Genomic DNA, 18,430 nt, shown 5'->3' on the forward strand with positions numbered 1-18,430 from the left:
TTAAAATCAACTTCATGAGGAATCAAGCCTTGAAGTGTTTTTATAAGTATAGGAATATTGATCTCATTAGTCTAATCATTTAGTTATTATCATTCCATATAATTACGTCTTTATCCCTTACGGAATGGACAGGGCCAACAGTCTCGAAATTAATGAACGGCCAAAATTATTAGATAGTATTAACTTTTAAATGTAATTAATTCTCCATATTCTAGTCATTCATATATATAACTAAATAAAATTTTATCATATCAGGATATAAGTTATAGTCATCTTAATGTAGTGAAATATCGTGACTTATAGTATAGGAAATAAGCTGAAAATCGTAAAATAATTGCGCTGGCAAAGAAAAGATGATGCACGCTCAAAACCGACTGTCATTTATTTTTGTTCTTATTTATCTTATTTTAAATTACAAAATTTTCTTTACAAAGGAGTTCGTAACACTCTAAAGGAGTTCGTTACATATAGTAATTAGAAGTGAATAAATTGTAGTAAGGTAAAAGAGGTCAGAGACTATCACTGGCATAATGGACGGCCATGATCATGAACATCACGCGTTCCAACCTTCAGAAGGTCATGGACCAGGCGCAGGTCCGAGCTGCCTGGAGTTTCTTCGTGAGAAGAAAGTTCATGGTGGTCACGACCCTTAGTCATGAGATTTCGAATAAGTAATTAAGTACGTTTGTAAATCAATGTCTTCCTTTATTAAATTATGTTTTTACTTTTAAGAATTATTAAACTTTAAGTAAAGGTAAAAGTGTATATGTATAGCGAATAAAAAACATATAAACTGGCTAGTTGCGTCTTTAATTAGTTTACTTTATAATAATCTTTTATTACAATTGTATTTCAAAGCCACTTTGAACAATTTAGAAATTGACATAAAAATGTTTGACAAACACTTACAGACCTGTGTCTGAACGAAAATTAAATTAATTATCAACAGTTTTAAGTCCTATTTTCTTAAAATTACATCCAATTAACACAATTCAGGTCGCTTGAACAATGAACATTAGGTTTTTAATCAATTTATAACAAAACAGGCAAACACCGAGAAATGTGATGTTAAATAGCTTAAAACAAAAAAACCCAGGATAGGATTTCATACGGTTCTTCGTAACAAAGTAGTTAATATATATTCAATCCAAACATCTCTTTCACATACATTACTTATTTTATAGAAGTATTTATAACTACATTTATAAATACTTCTATAAAATCTAATATATCGATTTTATATATAAGTATTAATAAAATTAATATTAAGTATTTATTTATCTATCTTTGTACTCAAATCAAATTTAATCAATAAAATTAATTTAAAAATAAATTATTCTTACTAAGTTACTATGTTTAATCTCATGATAGGCTGCAATAGAAAAGAGAAAGAGAAAAGCATAATTAAATAAAATCACAATAATATCATTACCATTACCATTACGAAGCATTAAACTAACTCTCAAGCGTTTCATTAGCGCGAATTTGAACCTGTGTGTTTTTAGTCTCTCTGTCCCTTCCTATATCGTTCAGGTAACTTAACAATATAGGGAAGAATACCATGCCGTGAAGAAACCCTAGCAATACCAAACTGAAAAACATTCTGAAGAAAAATACCTCAATTATTTCGGTATAAGAAAACGCTAACACGATAATAGGTATGTTAGTAAATGTAATACCTGTAATAACGGTAGGTCCTACAGATTTGAGAGCATCCTCGACCCGCTCTTCTCTAGGAGCTTTACTGGTAGCGAAAGCATAGGCGATATGACTGCAGAATTCAACTGCGATACCAATAGACACGATCAAATTAACACACGAGACAGCGTTCAAAGGAATACTCCACAAATACATGACACCCATCATATCTATGATAACCATTACAGAAGTCAATAGCACAGCGAACGAAGTCAATAAATTAAATCCAGATGCTATGAGGTTCAAGATAAATGCACCCAAGATACAGTAGGCTAAAGAGGCAAGCGTATCTCGCCACATAGTAAGATACTGCTCGAAATAGACATAAAATACAGAATATGGGAAAACTTCTACATCAACACCTGTATGTTCAAGTATAGCTTGTGATATATTATGACTGATCTCATACCCAAATTTAACAGCTGAAATATAATCGTATGAAGTTCGCAAATTCGTATGATAGGCCATGAAATTGCTATCGTGTATTTGAGCTCGACCTTCAGAGTCTAACACGTAAATAACGTTATTGAAGTAACTAGCAAGACCACCTTTGTTACATATGTCAGTTGGGGCATCTTGTAAAAAGAACGGTAAGTAGGATTCAAATGCTTCACCAGACGGTCTCAATCTATTTGCCCATTCATCTCTCGGTATAGTACAATATGAACATTCTGGAGAATTGTCCACGCTGGAACAAAATCCACCGGACGTAGTATTATATTTACAACAAGATCCGTATAAAGAAGACCAATCAAAAAAGTCGTCCAACCATGAGTTAGAACTTCTAGCTATAAAAGTAACGTCACTATGTTGAGCTGCTAAAAATATTTGTGTTGCAAGAGAGTCATTATTACACATTTGACCTCCACATATAGTATTTTGGTGATAAACATTACTAAAATTCAAGCCGCCCTTGAGTACAAAGTAAACTGGTGGACCGAGATGCATAAGATCATTGACAGCTTGCAGATAACTGTACACATAAGAATCATGCGGGAGAGCCATCTCTTGATCCAGACCAACGTCTAAATTAGGAGCCATAGCCATACTACTAAACACCATGATCAGAAAAAGTGTACCTACAATCAATTTGACACGCCATTTCAATAAAACTTTTGCATACGGTTCCATAAGTCTTTGAGTAATACTTTGATGGGGCGTATCAGAGTTTAATGGATCGTCGTCATTTAAAATTTTCTTTTGAATGCAACAAAATATATCTAATCTGTTTTGATGCGCCCTCTTATAATCTAGAGATAATATGGCGACAACCGTTGTAATTTGGAATACAAACAAAAACGCTAACGATAAAGTTGCAAATACTGCAAATGTCACAACTGCGGGAAAGTTTGCCAAGCTGCCGATGGCAAAACACGTAACTTGAGTGACGGATGATACAAACATAGATGGACCTACTTTACCCATCATTTTAGAGAAAATAAATCTTCGACGTTTATCAAAACTGAAATTTTCACTGTAATCACTGAAACTTTTTATATTATTTTCAATATCATATAAAGCGTTTACCATTAAGAAGACATTATCGATACCTACAGATAATACAAAAAATGGGATAACGTTGATGGCAAGCAACGTTGCAGTAATATTTGCAAAACCCATTACACCCATAGCACAAAATATTGATATAAGCTCCACCAAAATACTGCCCAGAGCAACCATCACTTTGCTATCGATTAACCACATCCTACAAGATCTGATGTTACCTAAAGCAAAAGTTACATAAATAAACATAATAACGTAGCTTATAGCAATAGGAACAGCTTCTGCAACTGATACACGCCTAATTTCATCCTCAACTGACCTTTCAGCACCGAAAGATACTCTTATGTCTTGATTAGAAGCTGTAAAATTATGCATCAGCTCTAAAAAGTTATCTTCCCATTCTAAAACCGGAATTAAATTTTCTTCAAGAAGATGATTTGCAATTGGAAAATTTAATAACAAAGTATCAGCTAACAACATATTGTCATCATATCCACCCAATGAGAGTTCTGGCTCTGCACCGCCACCCCAACTCGAAAGACAATTTAACGCGTAATGATTATTCAAACAATTCTGAATTACATTAAGATACGTGTTATTGTTTATGTTGTCTCTATCACCTCCAAAATAGGAACCAACTGACATCGTTACACACTGGTCAAGCCTTTGTTCACCCCCACGCATTCTAAGTGGAGCGTAACATACTTGTTCCAGTGTTACACCGCCATTGTCTCTATTAATATCTATAATAGCATCTTCAAGTTCAATTAATCGTTGAATGTTCTCAAATCGAAAAGCAGGTCCATATGTGACATTGTTCACATTAAATGTTTCACCGTCAAAGCGCAAAAAGACCTGAGCAGCACGATAGAAAGGACCAAATCGTGAATTAAAGTAATTTAATTCTTGACGACTGCGGGAATCTGGTGCTGACCACAATTCTATCGGATTTGAGGTCAAATTCAGATTGTATACACCAATCGCCATGAAGAATGTTATCCAAGATGTTAACATTATAACTAATATAGGATTACTAGAAACAAATGCACCAATATACGCGAATATGGATTGGAAAACTTGAATGAACTTATTGTCTTTCCGTATATTTTTATTTTGTGTAGTTGATGGTTTCACCCTCAATGTCATTATTATGAAAAAAGTAACACCAACAACAAAGAAAGATACACCTACCCCAAAAGATGCACAGTTAATAGATAAAACAGTACAAGGTTGAGTTACTACAGGTCGTGTCCCCGTAGGGCATACCGAAGTACAGTCGACACAGCTGCAAGGAAGATCACCATCGTATGTTTCATTGCAATGCAGAGCGATGGCGTTCATGGAATTTTCTGGCGTTGAAGTCGGTATGAAGTTGACTTGTACGGGCGCCAAAGGGTTGTTTTCAAAATCACCAGAGAAACCAAACCACGATTGTGCATCACATACAGGAGCATTGCCACACATTAGGTTAATAGCGGGTAAGCCAGTCTGAGGGACTACCACTCCAAGGCACGACGCATGAGCACCTAACATGAAGTCTTCATGGAGTCTGTAATCTACTTCATTTACATATTCTATTCCATCAGTCGAGTTCTCCGTATAAACAGTAACGAAACGGCTTTGATCTGGTGAACAATTCATTTCGCAGATTTGTCTGACAAAGTTTCGGTAGCAAGTAGGACAGCGACCAAGTACTCCTTCAGCCAACATTAAACTGTCAGACATCTTCCTGATTTGTTCCGCATCACAGCATGTGACAATTTCTTCGTACGGTTTCCTATTGCCATCTTCATCAAATACAAGGCCCGGACATCTATTTCCGAGTATATCAACAAGTTCTTCTCTTTCTTCCTCATCTACTTCTAGAGGAAGCGATGGAGCTTCTATATCCACTGGACAAGCTTTGTCAAAACCTCCAATATTGATACATTCTCCACGCATTACACATCTTGCTTGCACATTCCCGGATAGCCATAATATGGAAAACGCAACAACTGCACTTAACTTCATTTTGAATACTGTATTGTTTAACACTGAAAGTTTTATCAACTGATCATTTTTAATTGTGCACACGCGCTCTGGGTGACTATATGTATCAAAGTGAAAGAAAAAAGGATCGATTAATTAAAATGTATACGATATCATTCCTTTGATAAACACCTGCATGATATGAGTTAACGCTTGATAATGATTTTTTTTATTAATTAAGGGAACGTTTTCCTTGTCTTTGTTTTTTAATAAAATATTAAACACTTTCTGGAAAAAAATTGGATATAACTCATATTAATTCACAGTTACTCGTACAAACGCGTATAAAAATAAATATTCATATTGCCCTTTTATTACACAGGTATCTACATGAGGTGTATTATCTATTAAATGAGTCAACGTTATAATGTACGAGTATGTTACCTATATCTAGCCAAAAAGATATCGTTTAACAGACAGGTATTATGGTAATGGGATGGTTAATCGATACCATGGATAAGATTTATTTGCTTATCTTTAAAAAGGTTTTTTGGTAATTCCCGCGGCAAAAGGCAGCCGAGTAAAAACTAGTTGTAAGCTATAAAGGCGCTGGTGGCGGTTGGAAAAATGATAGAAACAATGACTGGATCCCTTTTATGTTATAATTCAGAAAAACTCGTGTGAAAATACAATTTCGGAGCAAAAAAATTAATTATTTTCTAGTCATTTCTCTTTTTTCACATTGATAAAAATATAAATGTAAATGTATGGCGCCAAACCAAAAATTAGCAGCGTGGCCGTCGCTAACACTAGTTCTTATAAAATTAGGAATGGATGAGTACGTAGATATGTATGTTCTTGTAAGTATTATTTTATGTGTAAATAATAAATTAATAATCTCATTAATGATAGCAAGAACCTAATTTTTATTTTATTTTTAGGCACGATCAATATCGACGTATATCAGTAGTTATATTTTATGGTTACACTATACTTATGACAAAAACAGTTATTGAAGAAAGAAGCCAATATTAGGTCCTCATCTTGAAAAAGGTACTATCTAGAATCTAGGAATAAAATCAGCATCGTGAGCAGGTGCATTTCCTCCGGGGCTATCCCTCGGGACCGCAGCTGCGTCCTCTCCCGACATACATTTGTTATGAGCCAATAATCTTTGCGACCGAATGTATCGGGAATTATTCACGAGGCGACAAGATGTTTGCAATAAAACTGATTTTATAAGTCATGTTGGCGTCAATAAACAAGTTTATTTACAAACACTTTTATCCGCAGCTTCGCTCATGCAAATTGTTATGTAGTATTTCATTTTTAACTTTGTTGAGCCTTTAAGTTACAATAGGTAAACTTAATGCTACTAGCATTCTCTACAGTCAACCAAATTTGAGAGAAAAATATACAAATGTTTTATTTAAAGACATACATAAAAATTATTCACATGAGTAAGAACTTGAATGGTTAAATCATTCCGCCGTTTATTTTCCGATGAGTAAAAAAATGTGAACTAAAAAGATATTCCCAAACTCACTTGAACAAGAAACATGGTAATAATAGGTAACAGGTACTTTAAACAGTACATTTGCCAGAACCTGCCTTTTTGTACCTACCCTCTTGTCCCGATATAGATTTTACATCCTATTACAATACTGTAATGTAGGACTAGTAATCTCATCAGACGCCACTCTACGATGTAATGAGGTTGTAAACTAATTTCTCCACTTGAAGAATTCGACAAAGTACGTGCGTGTTAATGATTTAGGGTGAGGTTTTAACTAACACACATATTAGTTACCTATCTCTAGTTTCTGCCTGAGGCTTCGTTCCTGTGGGAATTATAAGAAAAAATTAGCCTATATGCCACTTCGAGTAATTGACTATAAGCGATTTAGTGAATATGTAATTGGTACTATTTATTAAATCGATGTTGACTATTCATACAAAAATTTCATCAAAATCGGTCCAGTGGTTTAACAGGCAGAAAGGCCTGAGGTTACATACACTTGTCTAAACTTATAATACATATCTAACCAATATTCTTATAGCGATGGTGATGGTTTTCGTAAGATTATTATAGTATACCTATTTCGTATAATTATTGTATTAATTTTGTAAAAATATCAATGAAACATGCAAAAATTCTTCAGGTAAGGAATCTGTTATTCTTCTTTTGAGGCAGAGAGTTCTAAAATATATTGAGTATGGATTATTAATTATTAAGTGTTTATGGAAAAACATGAGTGTTGGAGAATGTGACATTATCGGATTTGATGACTTTTGATGCTGTCCCAAAAAGTCCCGAGAAAAGGCGAATTGCCCACAGATTTTACTCGACTAAATTCAAAATAATTCTGTGACTAAAACTGTTTCAACACGACACTGGCAAAAATAAGCTCATGAAGAAGTCTGATTGCCAAAACAAAGAAAGAAAAAATAATTATATCGATACAGTATCAAAACTTTTTTAATTAAATATCTGATAAAGATCTTTGGCCATAATGGCACAAACTCCACCTGGTTCAATTTTTTATTGGTCAAATTATGAAATAAAATTTTTGAATTAACTTTGTTTTATTGAAATTAACTATTACTTGTACCTATTCATTAAATTGTTGTATTAGAGTGAAAGAAGATGTCATAATTAATTTAATTATTTAAATTATATGGAGTATCATTAATTCTCATCAATTTTGTGTTTACGCCATTCATAATGCTGTGGTTACATCTAATTTGTGATCCATCAATAAAATTATTTTCAGTGGCATTATAATCTGTTGACACGTGTCTCAAGATAGATGGCGTTGATGAGTAGCCAATGGGCCGAGAATTGATGCCTGGGGAAATCAGACTAGTAATTGATATTAAAATGAGGGGCTACCAGTAATTCCCACGTACAATGACCGTGCTGATGGGAATCACCCTCTTTTTATTGACTTTTGAAAAAGGAGATTTCGTGTATTGCCCAAATACACATAGATATAACGTGTTTTGTACCAGGTAATGTCTATATTTAGTAGTTTAGTAGAGCCCTGCTGCTGGACGTTGGCTTTGTCTACCCGCAAGAAATATAGACGTGTATATATGTATCTTGATAAAATAACACTGACTGACTGAACGTGGCCTATCAGTCTTTTCAACACTGTTGGCTCTGTCTACCCCGCAAGGTATATAGCCTTGATTATATTTATTTATATTTAATAGATACCTACCTACCTACGCAAACCCAAAAGTATCGTAGCGTACCCACCTACTTTAGTGGTACCAATAAGGGAGGTCTATGTAGCGCGGTGGTAAATTTAAAAGCAAGCACTTTACCATCGCGTTCGGTACCGGATGTGACGATGGAAAATTATGATGTTGAGGTTCAGTTAACTAAGTTTTAAGAAGGAACCTATTTTTAATAGTAAATAATTTAGGTACTTATATAGGTTACTCATATTTGAATCTTAATACGATCATTATGCTATACTCTAGACTTTGTTTATTTCGTAAGGGATAAAGACGTGATTGTGTGTGTGTGTGTACAGACAGCTGTATGTAAAGAAAAAGAATTCAAGAAGCTTTCAAACGTAAATGTACTTACAAAAGGAACTACCGCCATCTCTATTTGATTATTGAAAACAAAAAAGAACCTACAATTTAGCGAGCAAGCTCATTCAATGCTTTATTCATATTTGTGTAATGTGGTTCCTATTGTCGATAATAGATGGCAGTGTAAATATTACTTCTATTCAACAAAAGAGGGCGTAATTAAGGTAATTCACTTTGCTACTAGACTATAGATGGCAGTGGTAGAAATCTAATTTGTAAAAATATCATGCAAGTAAGCTACACCAAGAGATTTCAGTACAATAGGTTGCATATATATTGTTGCTATATTTTTTCAAGAATATTTGGCTAGCACTTTGTTTTTCCTCAAAGAAAATTTTGAGCAATCACTCCACCGGAGGCGTTACTCTTTTGATTACAAAATCAACCTCTAACGATATTTCCAAAAGTAAAATATTTCTAGGGAGGTCAGTTTAGAAATGTTTATATCCTGAAGTAGAGTATTTCTGCAAAGGTTGAAGGTTGCAAAGTTCTATTTATGGCCGTGGGCCACGTATAAAAGAAGGTATACATACTCTGATAATTCTACAATACTTATAGGCTTATCCATACATATATACATTTAATCACGTCTCTATCCCTTGTGGGGTAGACAGAGCCAACAGTCTCAAAGAGACCATTAGGCCACGTTCAGCTGTTTACTTTGTTGATAGAATTGAGATTAAAATAGTGAGCGGTTGCTAACCCATCGCCTAAAAGAATCCCAAGTAAATAAGCCTATACCTTAGTCGCCTTTCACAACATCCATGGGAAAGAGATATAGTGGTCCTATTCTTTTTTCTTTTGGTGCCGGGAACCACACAGCACTAATCTATGGCTTACTGAATCAACTAAGATCATTGACTAAGTGGCATATCTATTCAACGATAAATAGATGGGCTTACTGTACTAAGTATGTATCTGATTTTCATTTATTTACTAGTACTAGTAGGTATCTAGGTTTTAGGTACTTCCTAAAAATAGTGTAGAAAGCTATTACCACGAGACTACCGCATGCTAATACCTTCTATTGTGACAATTCTGATGTAGTGCCACTAAATGTGACGTCTTTGCCTGACTCATAAACGTCCATTACTCGTTTAGAATTTACGACGATCATTTGTTTTTCATGGATGCAGTCGCTGATGGCGTTAGCAAGTGAGAGAGAGTTAAGATACAATAATCATTATTTAAGTTATAAGTAACATACAAATAATCACGTCTTGATCCCCTTCTAGGGTAGACAGAGCCAACAGTCTCGCAAAGACTGATATATTACTAAGTTATAAGTAAGTCCCATGATATTACGATTTCCAAAGAGTTAGCTCGGTATTATGTGAGCCTCACCCGAGCTTGTCCCCAGCTGAGTATCGCCATTAGAAATAAAATCATCATCTTAGTGTGTTTTCCGGTAGTCAAGTCACTCCTCTTTCCCGGAGGGGTAGGCAGACTACAGAAAAGAAAAAGATTTATTTCCATAATATAATACAAAATTAAGTTAGTAGGTAATTCAGGTATTTTAGGCGATAGGCTAGCAACCCATCACTATTTGAATTTTATATCGCTGAACGTGGCCTGTCAGTCTTTGCGAGACTGTTCTCTGGCTCTGTCTACCCCGTAAGAGATAAAGACGTTATTATAGAAGGGTATATGGCTTCTAATGCGCAAGTGTAGAACGACAGAAATAAAGGGCAAAAAATACACTAGGTACTTTTTACATGTAGCGATCACCATCATCAATCTTTAAAGAAAGTAATAAGTTATTTATTGGAACATAAAATACAAGTTTCCTAATTATATGCTAGGTACTAAAAGGTTTCACTCAGATTTGAGTCATGACGTTATCAAGACGCTGGTATTCAGCGGTAACTTAAAATAAAAAAAATGTCAAATAGCTCTAATTCAAATGTCAACACAAAAAAAATCAACAAAAATTCTTATCATGCAAGTTTTTTTTTATCTGCCGTTAAGATACTGTGTCCTATATTTTTTTAGAACTTACCTATTTGTACTTTGGCTCCATTGAATATTTACATGGGTGTACTTTGTTTTGGCGATTTATTGTAATTAAAAGGGCTATAAAATACACATCACTGGTCAACGGTCACGCGGTCTTTTTTGTCCTTTTGTATATCTGATCTTTTTGATTGCTTTCATTGTATTAAAACTAAGTATGTATAATTCTTGGGAATACGCAAAGAGAGAAATCCCTTCTGACTAAGTACATGACAGGTTTTACACCAGAAGACAGACATACAAAACCTACAAAAAAGCGCGTCGGTGGTCAAATCGGTAAGGTAAGGTAAGGCCCGGTAAAACGCATGTGGCGCAAAAAGGCACAGGTTCGAATCCCATCTCAGCCATGTACCAATGACTATTTTTGAAGTTAAATACATTAGTTTCAATACTAACCGATGCTCTTACGGTGAGGGAAAACATCGTGAGGAAACCTGCACATTCAGGCAACTGGATGTGTAACCGTGATCAATCCAATAATTAGTAATCTTTCCGTGCAAAGATTGCGGAAGTCAGACGGGAGTCGCTTCGTGTAAAAACCTGACCTCACCCAATCCAGGATCCATGGTCAAGGGCATACCCCGGGCTCCTCTCTAGAGTGGTGGGGTTACAACCGGGTCAAAAAGCCAGGACATAAAATAAGTCAGACATACCAAACCTAGGATATCTTATGGTTGTAGTTTATAACATTTGTTTAACTCGTATTTCGCCACTTACCTACCCTTTCCACGGATAGATTTTGAGCGACCTCGTTAAAGGTATACATTCATATTTATCTTTATCCCTTACGAGGTTGACAGAGCTAACAGTCTCGAAAAAACTGAAAAGCCATGTTCAGCTGGAAATGTAGTAAGGAAATCTATGTTCCTCTAGTTTTCTTACAGAAAATAAAAAAGTGGAAAGATGAAGGTAGTCTCTGCCTACCCCTTCGTGATTTAATGTACCTGCTTTCTCCTATTTAGGCATCATTGCCTACTAGGTCCGGGGGAGTTGGCTCGCGGCATGTTCACGGCCGGTAAACAACTTGTGTGCCAAACGCCATACCGCCGCCGCGTTACCGCATAGCGCGTCATTTGTTTATACAAGCGTGTTATACGTTTCCATGATACTCCGTGAAAAATCACCTTTCAACGATAAAAGTAAAACTGACACACGTGTTAACCACGTCTTGATTGTGTGTTTTGCTCTGAGAGTATCCACTCAATCATGATTTTGCCGAGCTATCAACGATAGGTAAAGGCTATATTATAATGTTAGGATTCTTCGTTTAGGCGTTCGGCTAGCAACATGAGACTATGTATTTGAATCTTAATTCGCCATTTAGCTGAACGTGGCTTTTCATTATTTTCGAAACTGTTAACTGCGGTAGGGATAAGACGTGATTATATTGTATTATATGTTATGCTAGATTTTGATAATCGATTCCTTAACGAATTATTGGTACTAATTTGTAAGTACACCATGGTGTCTTAGCGAGTCAAGCAAGTTGTCAATTTATCTAACGTGGTCCATGGCAACAAATAGCGAATACCAGTCTTTGCATAAGCCTTACATTTTGTACCTACTATAAACTTGGAAGAAAATGGTATCGGCCAATCGCATAACAAATTTGCGGAGTGGAATGGAAACACACTTCCTACTGATTCGGGAGCGCGTAATTTTAAAATGACTGCGGCGCCCGCGCAGGCGGCGGCCCGGTCGGGGTGACGTCACAATGTCACGGTATTTTCAGAATAGCCAGATATTCCAAGAGGAAACGTGTAAATTGCAATGAGTTTTCGCGAAAGAAGTAACTGAGGAGAGACAAAGAAAGAAAACGGCTGGAAATAAAAATTCTAGGAAAAAAAGTAGCCTATGTCACTTCCTATTCTACGTCTGTAGCAAATTTCGTGAAAATCAGTACAATAGTTTTCGAGTTTATTTGTTACAAACATACAAAAACACAAATCTTTTCTCTTTATAAGTACTGTGAATGTGGATTAAATTAGTCACAAGAGGTCCAAATTTTGAACATTCTACTTATACATACATACATAAAAGCACGCCTCTCTCAATAGGGAGTGACTACCTTTTCCGTTCCGTTTGCAAAATTTAAAAAGACATGTTGGATTATTTCTGTTTTCATGGAACACCCGGCCGTCTGTTTATGCAATAAATTAAACATAAAGTCTGCCGTAATGTAAACGGTTATGGGCCCACCCACCTAAACAATTGGCTAGGTCGTTGTGATTACATTTACTAACTTATGACATTTAGATGATTCTGTTCTGGTAACGAAGATAAAACATAGTGTGTTCTAGCAGATTTTCTTTCCGTTCTTATTGTACACGTCATTCAGGAAAAAAGCTTATGAATTTGAGATTCTTCTTTTAGGTTATGGGCCTAGCTTAGGTTATATCACTATCTTTTTATGTCAATCATTAAGCCATAAGAAAGCTTAGAGTCTTGCAACTGTTGGCTCTATCTACCCCGTTAAGGAGAAAGGAGTGATATGTGACGAGTCTTCCATTTAAATATATTTTATAGTGTCTTTAACTTAATCCTTATTTAATTTACAGGCAGGCTTTCAGGTTCAGACATCAATTAAAACTAAAAGATATTACCTACTCGTACGAAACTATGATAGTTGGTATTATGTAGACATTCGATAGGAAAGGATTATTAGAAATTCCTGCGGGAACAAGAGACGACGGAATTTTACGTTTTACGCGGGCGTAGCCGCGGGTGCAAGAGAGCGCACAGTAATAAGAGATGTTAAATTTTCATACCCTGTGAAAGTGTGGTAGGTAAAGATTTCATTCCACCACGCCGTATGGTTTTACATAAAAAAAAGAAAACGGAATTTCAATTGTTTTAACTTTTTAAAATATAAAGTGATTCCATCAATGCACTAAAGCTTGAAGTTAAGTGAGAACTAAGTAACAAACTGCCAAAACACATCAAGAGATGGCGTTACTATGACCAAATTTAGACATTTGACGCAAAAATGCAATAAAATTGTAAAAATATACTATAATACATATTTTTGTATGTGAATAAGCCTCTGAATTAACTGCACGTAAAAAAACAGTGCTTTTAAGTAACACTGAAAATATCTAACTATTAAAATCTCGGTCTGAAGACAATTTACAATTTTACATGCATTTAGTCCGTGGCCGCAAAAAAAAATGGAAAATATCCATGCTTGAATGATTCATATCATAGTGTTTCCCTGGAATATTTGACTGTTTGAATATTTTAATATTTGACCTTGTATACTTTGATGTCATACATTTATTGTAAAAATATAAATTTAGAGACTGTAGTTACCATAAATAAATAATATTTTAAGGCAAAACAGACAGACAGTTATACCTAACAAAACTTAAGATTTTTTTTTTAACTGAAATATACTTTTTATTGAATATTTTCAATACCGAGCAGCTAAAATCTTAGGTCTACCTGTTCAGTAAAAAATAAAAGTAGAAAGTATAAGGAAAATCGTAAACAAAAACAATAATTTCGAATTAACAAACACAATAATTTCAAGTGAACTACAGAACAGACAGCACTATTCTGACAAAAGTAAATATAAATCGCGTCAAAAATCGTTCATTTTCCATAATAATCATTATACCTGTTTATGCAACTAATTAATGGTTTATTTATATTCAACATTATCTCCGTTATCAGTCGTTAACCTGCCCTCCACGTGCTCGTAGTATAGTATTTTGTTAGTTTTGAAGCTGTAGCTCTCAGCCAAACAAACAAATTTTGCCTCATTCAAGCTCTAGAGAAAGACAGGTTATAAAAATCATTTGGCCGACGACCGAGAAGTATACATAGCAGAGAGCTATTCGTAAAATAGAACGATAAGTTGGCCAGCTGAGCGAAAGAGAGGGTCTTATACGTTGCTTAGTCTGTGCGAGGAGTGCGAACCGGTTAGGTCAGAGCGTCTGCGTTGACTTCGAAGAAATGAGAGGAGGATATGTTAAGTCTAATGTGTTCGAGTGGGACGGGTGAAGGTTGCATGTTTTAGCGTGGAAATTTCCACTGCAGACAATGAAACTTGAACGCATGGGAGGGTTAAGTGATGTAGTAAAGTGATTAATATTTAACCATCGACATCGACATTACAGTTAAATTTTGATGAGATCGATATGGTGTATAAAAATTTCCTCATCAATCAATTAACTACCTGTACAATAAATTTGTCCAATAAATTTATTTAAAATCATATCATAACATAACATTTAATTACGTTTATACTCCCTGCGGGGTATTCAGAGCCAACAGTCATCAAAAAGACTGAAAGGCCACGTTCAGCTGTTTGGCTTAATGATAGAATTGAAATTCAAATAGTGACATAATGCTAGCTAGTATCGAAAAGAGATGGAGTAATCCTATTCTTTTTTGTTAATAATCGATTATTCTAATTAATACCTTTGAAATGAAAAAGTAATAGGAACACAAAAATAAGTGCAACGTTAACGTTCCATCATTCGCCAAAATTACTTTGGCTGTGTATTTAATATTCACGAAAGGATTACCTAAATAAATCAAAAATTAAGTATTCCATCGTATTTCTATTAAACATAACTAAGAACCCTTCTTACTACTTCACCATTTAAATGATAGATATATCAAAAACAGTTCATTAGTATTTTAAGAATTACTAACAGCATAGGCATAAAAAAATATTCTTCAATTCTTTTACATTTTTATATCTCATACACTTTTGAACTTCAATTATATAAAAAATCATTATTCCATATCCTGGAATATTTTTTATTATTTTTTTCCAAATAGTCTTTGCTGTAGTCGATATCAGTATCTATCGACCTCGTCCCATCACTAGCTGGCGGCCGTCTGCGCGGTCGCCAAGCGGCAAGCACGGACGCTTGCATAATTACATTTAACGGCCGTACCAACTCTTATCAAATGTTAGTTTTCTCATAAACTTATCACAAATTGATAAAATACCAAATGGCAGCTCGACGATTTTATTTCAGATCTGTAAAATCGCCAATTTTTTCAACAATTTTATAATAAATCGCACATTGCACAGCTTAAAATGGAATATAAAAGAAATTTAGTATAGACTAGCTGTGCCCGCGACTTCGTCCGCGTGGAATAGTTATTTTGGACATCATATTTATTTCTCGGTCAGGCGGTCACGCGTATTAGAAAGAACGCTGGTTCGCCGTATTAAATGTTTTGCTGCAAATTGCTTATAACGACTATATCTCAAAACCTATTCGTCTGATTTATATACTGTAAATGGCAATTTTAGTCTACATGAAAAGCCGAAAGTAATAAACATATTTATTTGGATAAGGATTAATACTGAATTAAAGAAAGTTGGTTTCAAAATAACTTATGTTTATAATGAAAAAATAATCTTAAAAAATTAACATAAAAGTGGTTATTGTAAGTAAACCTTAAGAGATAGATATATGCTCTCGCGGACTTTTTTGTGGCAAAAAATGAGTACTTCACATCTTTAGTACATTGTTTTACTATATCTTTGTTGGTTTGCGCAGCGTTCGCGTGGAAAGCTCGCAGATGGCCGACTCATTCAACTTTCACCTGCATTGTTGACGTTTCCCGTAGGAAATCCGGGATAAAATGTAGCCTATAGCCTTCCTCGATAAATAGACTATCTAACAGTGAAAGAATTATTCAAATCGGTTCAGTAGTTTCTGAGATTAGCGCGTTTAAACAAACAAACAAACAAACAAACAAACAAACAAAACAAACTCTTCAGCTTTATAATATAAGTATAGATTTCGCACTATAAAACGATCCTATATTCTCCACCAGCTACTTAGAATCCAATGAGATAACCAGCATCACGGCAGACCAGATCCGCCACTTGACCCAGCTGACACGCCTGGACTTGTCCAACAATAAGATCAGCGTGCTCCCAAACAACACCTTCGAAGCTCTCAGCAAGTTGTCCACTTTGATCGTCAGCTATAACAGACTTCGATGTGTACAGGTATTGGGTTTGAAGCTTCTACCTCCTGGATTTAGTGCCGGTCGCATCATTACTCTGGAGAGGAGCTCGGGGTGCGCCTTTGACCATGGATCGTGGATTGGGTGAGTCAGGTTTTTAAACGAAGTGACACCCGTCTGTTCGCAACCTTTGCAGGGGAACCTGACCCGCATTGGATCGATCATGATTACACATCTGGATAAATAAATAAATAAATATATACAGGACAAATCATACAGATTGAGTTAGCCTCGAAGTTAGTTCGTGACTTGTGTTACGAGATACTAACACAACGATACTATATTTTACAATAAATACTTATATGTTTATCTAAAATATTTAGGACCCAGGCCAATCAGAAAAAGTTCTTTTCTCATCATGCCCTGGCCGGGATTCTAACCCGGGACCTCCGGTGTCACAGACAAGCGCACTACCGCTGCGCCACAGAGGCCGTCAAATGGATGTATAACTGTAGGAAGTATAGTTGCAAAGATAGTTATTCCTACAGAAGATAGAAGGAGAAAAGAAGAAACAAATATTCGGACAACTCAGGATCCGATTAGTTAGTTAGTTAGTTATTCCTACAGTTACCATGATCGATCCAATACGAGTTACTGTATTTGGTTACCTGAGTGTGTAGGTTTCCTCAATAAATTTTTTTATTTGTATCTTTTGTTAAGAGTTAGTTTCTAGTAATTTAAAGTTTCGTAATTACTTCGAAAGACTGACTTTAAACGCTAACTCAATCTGTGTTATTTTGTTCTGTAGGTATATTTTATTTATAAATCATTAAGTAATTAAATCCATCTAGATCTAAAGTATTTAAATCATTATTAATTTAAACTTTATTGCACAATTTGTGTGGTTCCAATACAAAAAAGAATAGGACCACTCCATCTCTTTCCCATAGATGTCGTAAAAGGCGACTAAGGGATAGGCCTACAAACTTGGGATTCGATTTCAGGCGATGGGCTAGCAACCTGTCACTATTTGAATCTCAATTCTATCATTAAGCCAAATAGCTGAACGTGGCCATTCAGTCTTTTCAAGACTGTTGGCTCTGTCTACCCCGCAAGGGATAGTGACCATATGTATGTTTATTGTACAAATAGCAAATGTACCTATAGCACAATTGGCGGACTTAATGCTAGATGCATTATCTACAAGTCAACCATTGGGTGAGACAGAGAATTCAAGTTCAATTTTTTTCCTAATTTTCTTCAACAGCGTGACGCGTTAAAAGGCCTGACGCAACTCCGAGTGCTTTCTCTCCACGGTAATAACATTTCGATGTTAGCTGACGGGGTCTTCAGAGACTTGGAATCTATTTCACATGTGTAAGTATAACAAAATCTCAATTATATCATTAATCCTAACAGCTAAATGTGGCCTATCATCATGTACGTCTTCAAGACTGTCTATCTACCCCACAAGGGATATAGACGTGTTTATATGAATGAATGAATGATGTACAATATAAAGTATGATAGGCTCATAAAATTGGGATTCTTCTTTTAGGCGATGGCATCCTGTCACTATTTGAATCTGCATTCTATTATTGTGCCAAACAGCTGAACGTGGCCTATCAGTCTTTATAAGACTTTTGGATCTGTCTGCCCGCAAGGAATTAAGAAGAGTTTTTTTGAATAGCGCAGAAGTACCTTC

At 35.3% G+C, this 18,430-nt stretch overlaps 2 protein-coding genes across 2 annotated transcripts; one reads left to right on the forward strand and one right to left on the reverse strand.

Annotated features, from left to right (window-relative positions):
- Positions 1-791: 791 nt before the first annotated feature.
- LOC106135660 (NPC intracellular cholesterol transporter 1 homolog 1b-like) lies at positions 792-5,378 on the reverse strand. The gene has a single exon (XM_060948025.1). The coding sequence runs from the start codon at positions 5,209-5,211 to the stop codon at positions 1,456-1,458; it is 3,756 nt and encodes a 1,251-aa protein (XP_060804008.1). The 5' UTR covers positions 5,212-5,378; the 3' UTR covers positions 792-1,455.
- A 2,702-nt stretch (positions 5,379-8,080) lies between these two features.
- Positions 8,081-18,106, forward strand: LOC132902572 (protein slit-like). Its single transcript, XM_060948337.1, has 3 exons — positions 8,081-8,181; positions 16,591-16,768; positions 17,993-18,106. The coding sequence occupies exons 1-3, from the start codon at positions 8,081-8,083 to the stop codon at positions 18,104-18,106; spliced, it is 393 nt and encodes a 130-aa protein (XP_060804320.1).
- Positions 18,107-18,430: the final 324 nt, after the last annotated feature.

Source organism: Amyelois transitella, chromosome 15 (assembly GCF_032362555.1).
Source record: "Amyelois transitella isolate CPQ chromosome 15, ilAmyTran1.1, whole genome shotgun sequence".
Classification (NCBI taxonomy): domain Eukaryota; kingdom Metazoa; phylum Arthropoda; class Insecta; order Lepidoptera; family Pyralidae; genus Amyelois; species Amyelois transitella.

Excerpts from the sequence above, each read along its gene's own strand:
- LOC106135660 (XM_060948025.1), bottom strand. The coding sequence starts at position 5,211 with ATGAAGTTAAGTGCAGTTGTTGCGTTTTCCATATTATGGCTATCCGGG.
- LOC132902572 (XM_060948337.1), top strand. The coding sequence starts at position 8,081 with ATGACCGTGCTGATGGGAATCACCCTCTTTTTATTGACTTTTGAAAAA. Across the intron at positions 8,182-16,590 it reads TATAACGTGTTTTGTACCAG|CTACTTAGAATCCAATGAGA; the intron begins GTAATGTCTATA and ends ATTCTCCACCAG. Across the intron at positions 16,769-17,992 it reads ACAGACTTCGATGTGTACAG|CGTGACGCGTTAAAAGGCCT; the intron begins GTATTGGGTTTG and ends TTTCTTCAACAG.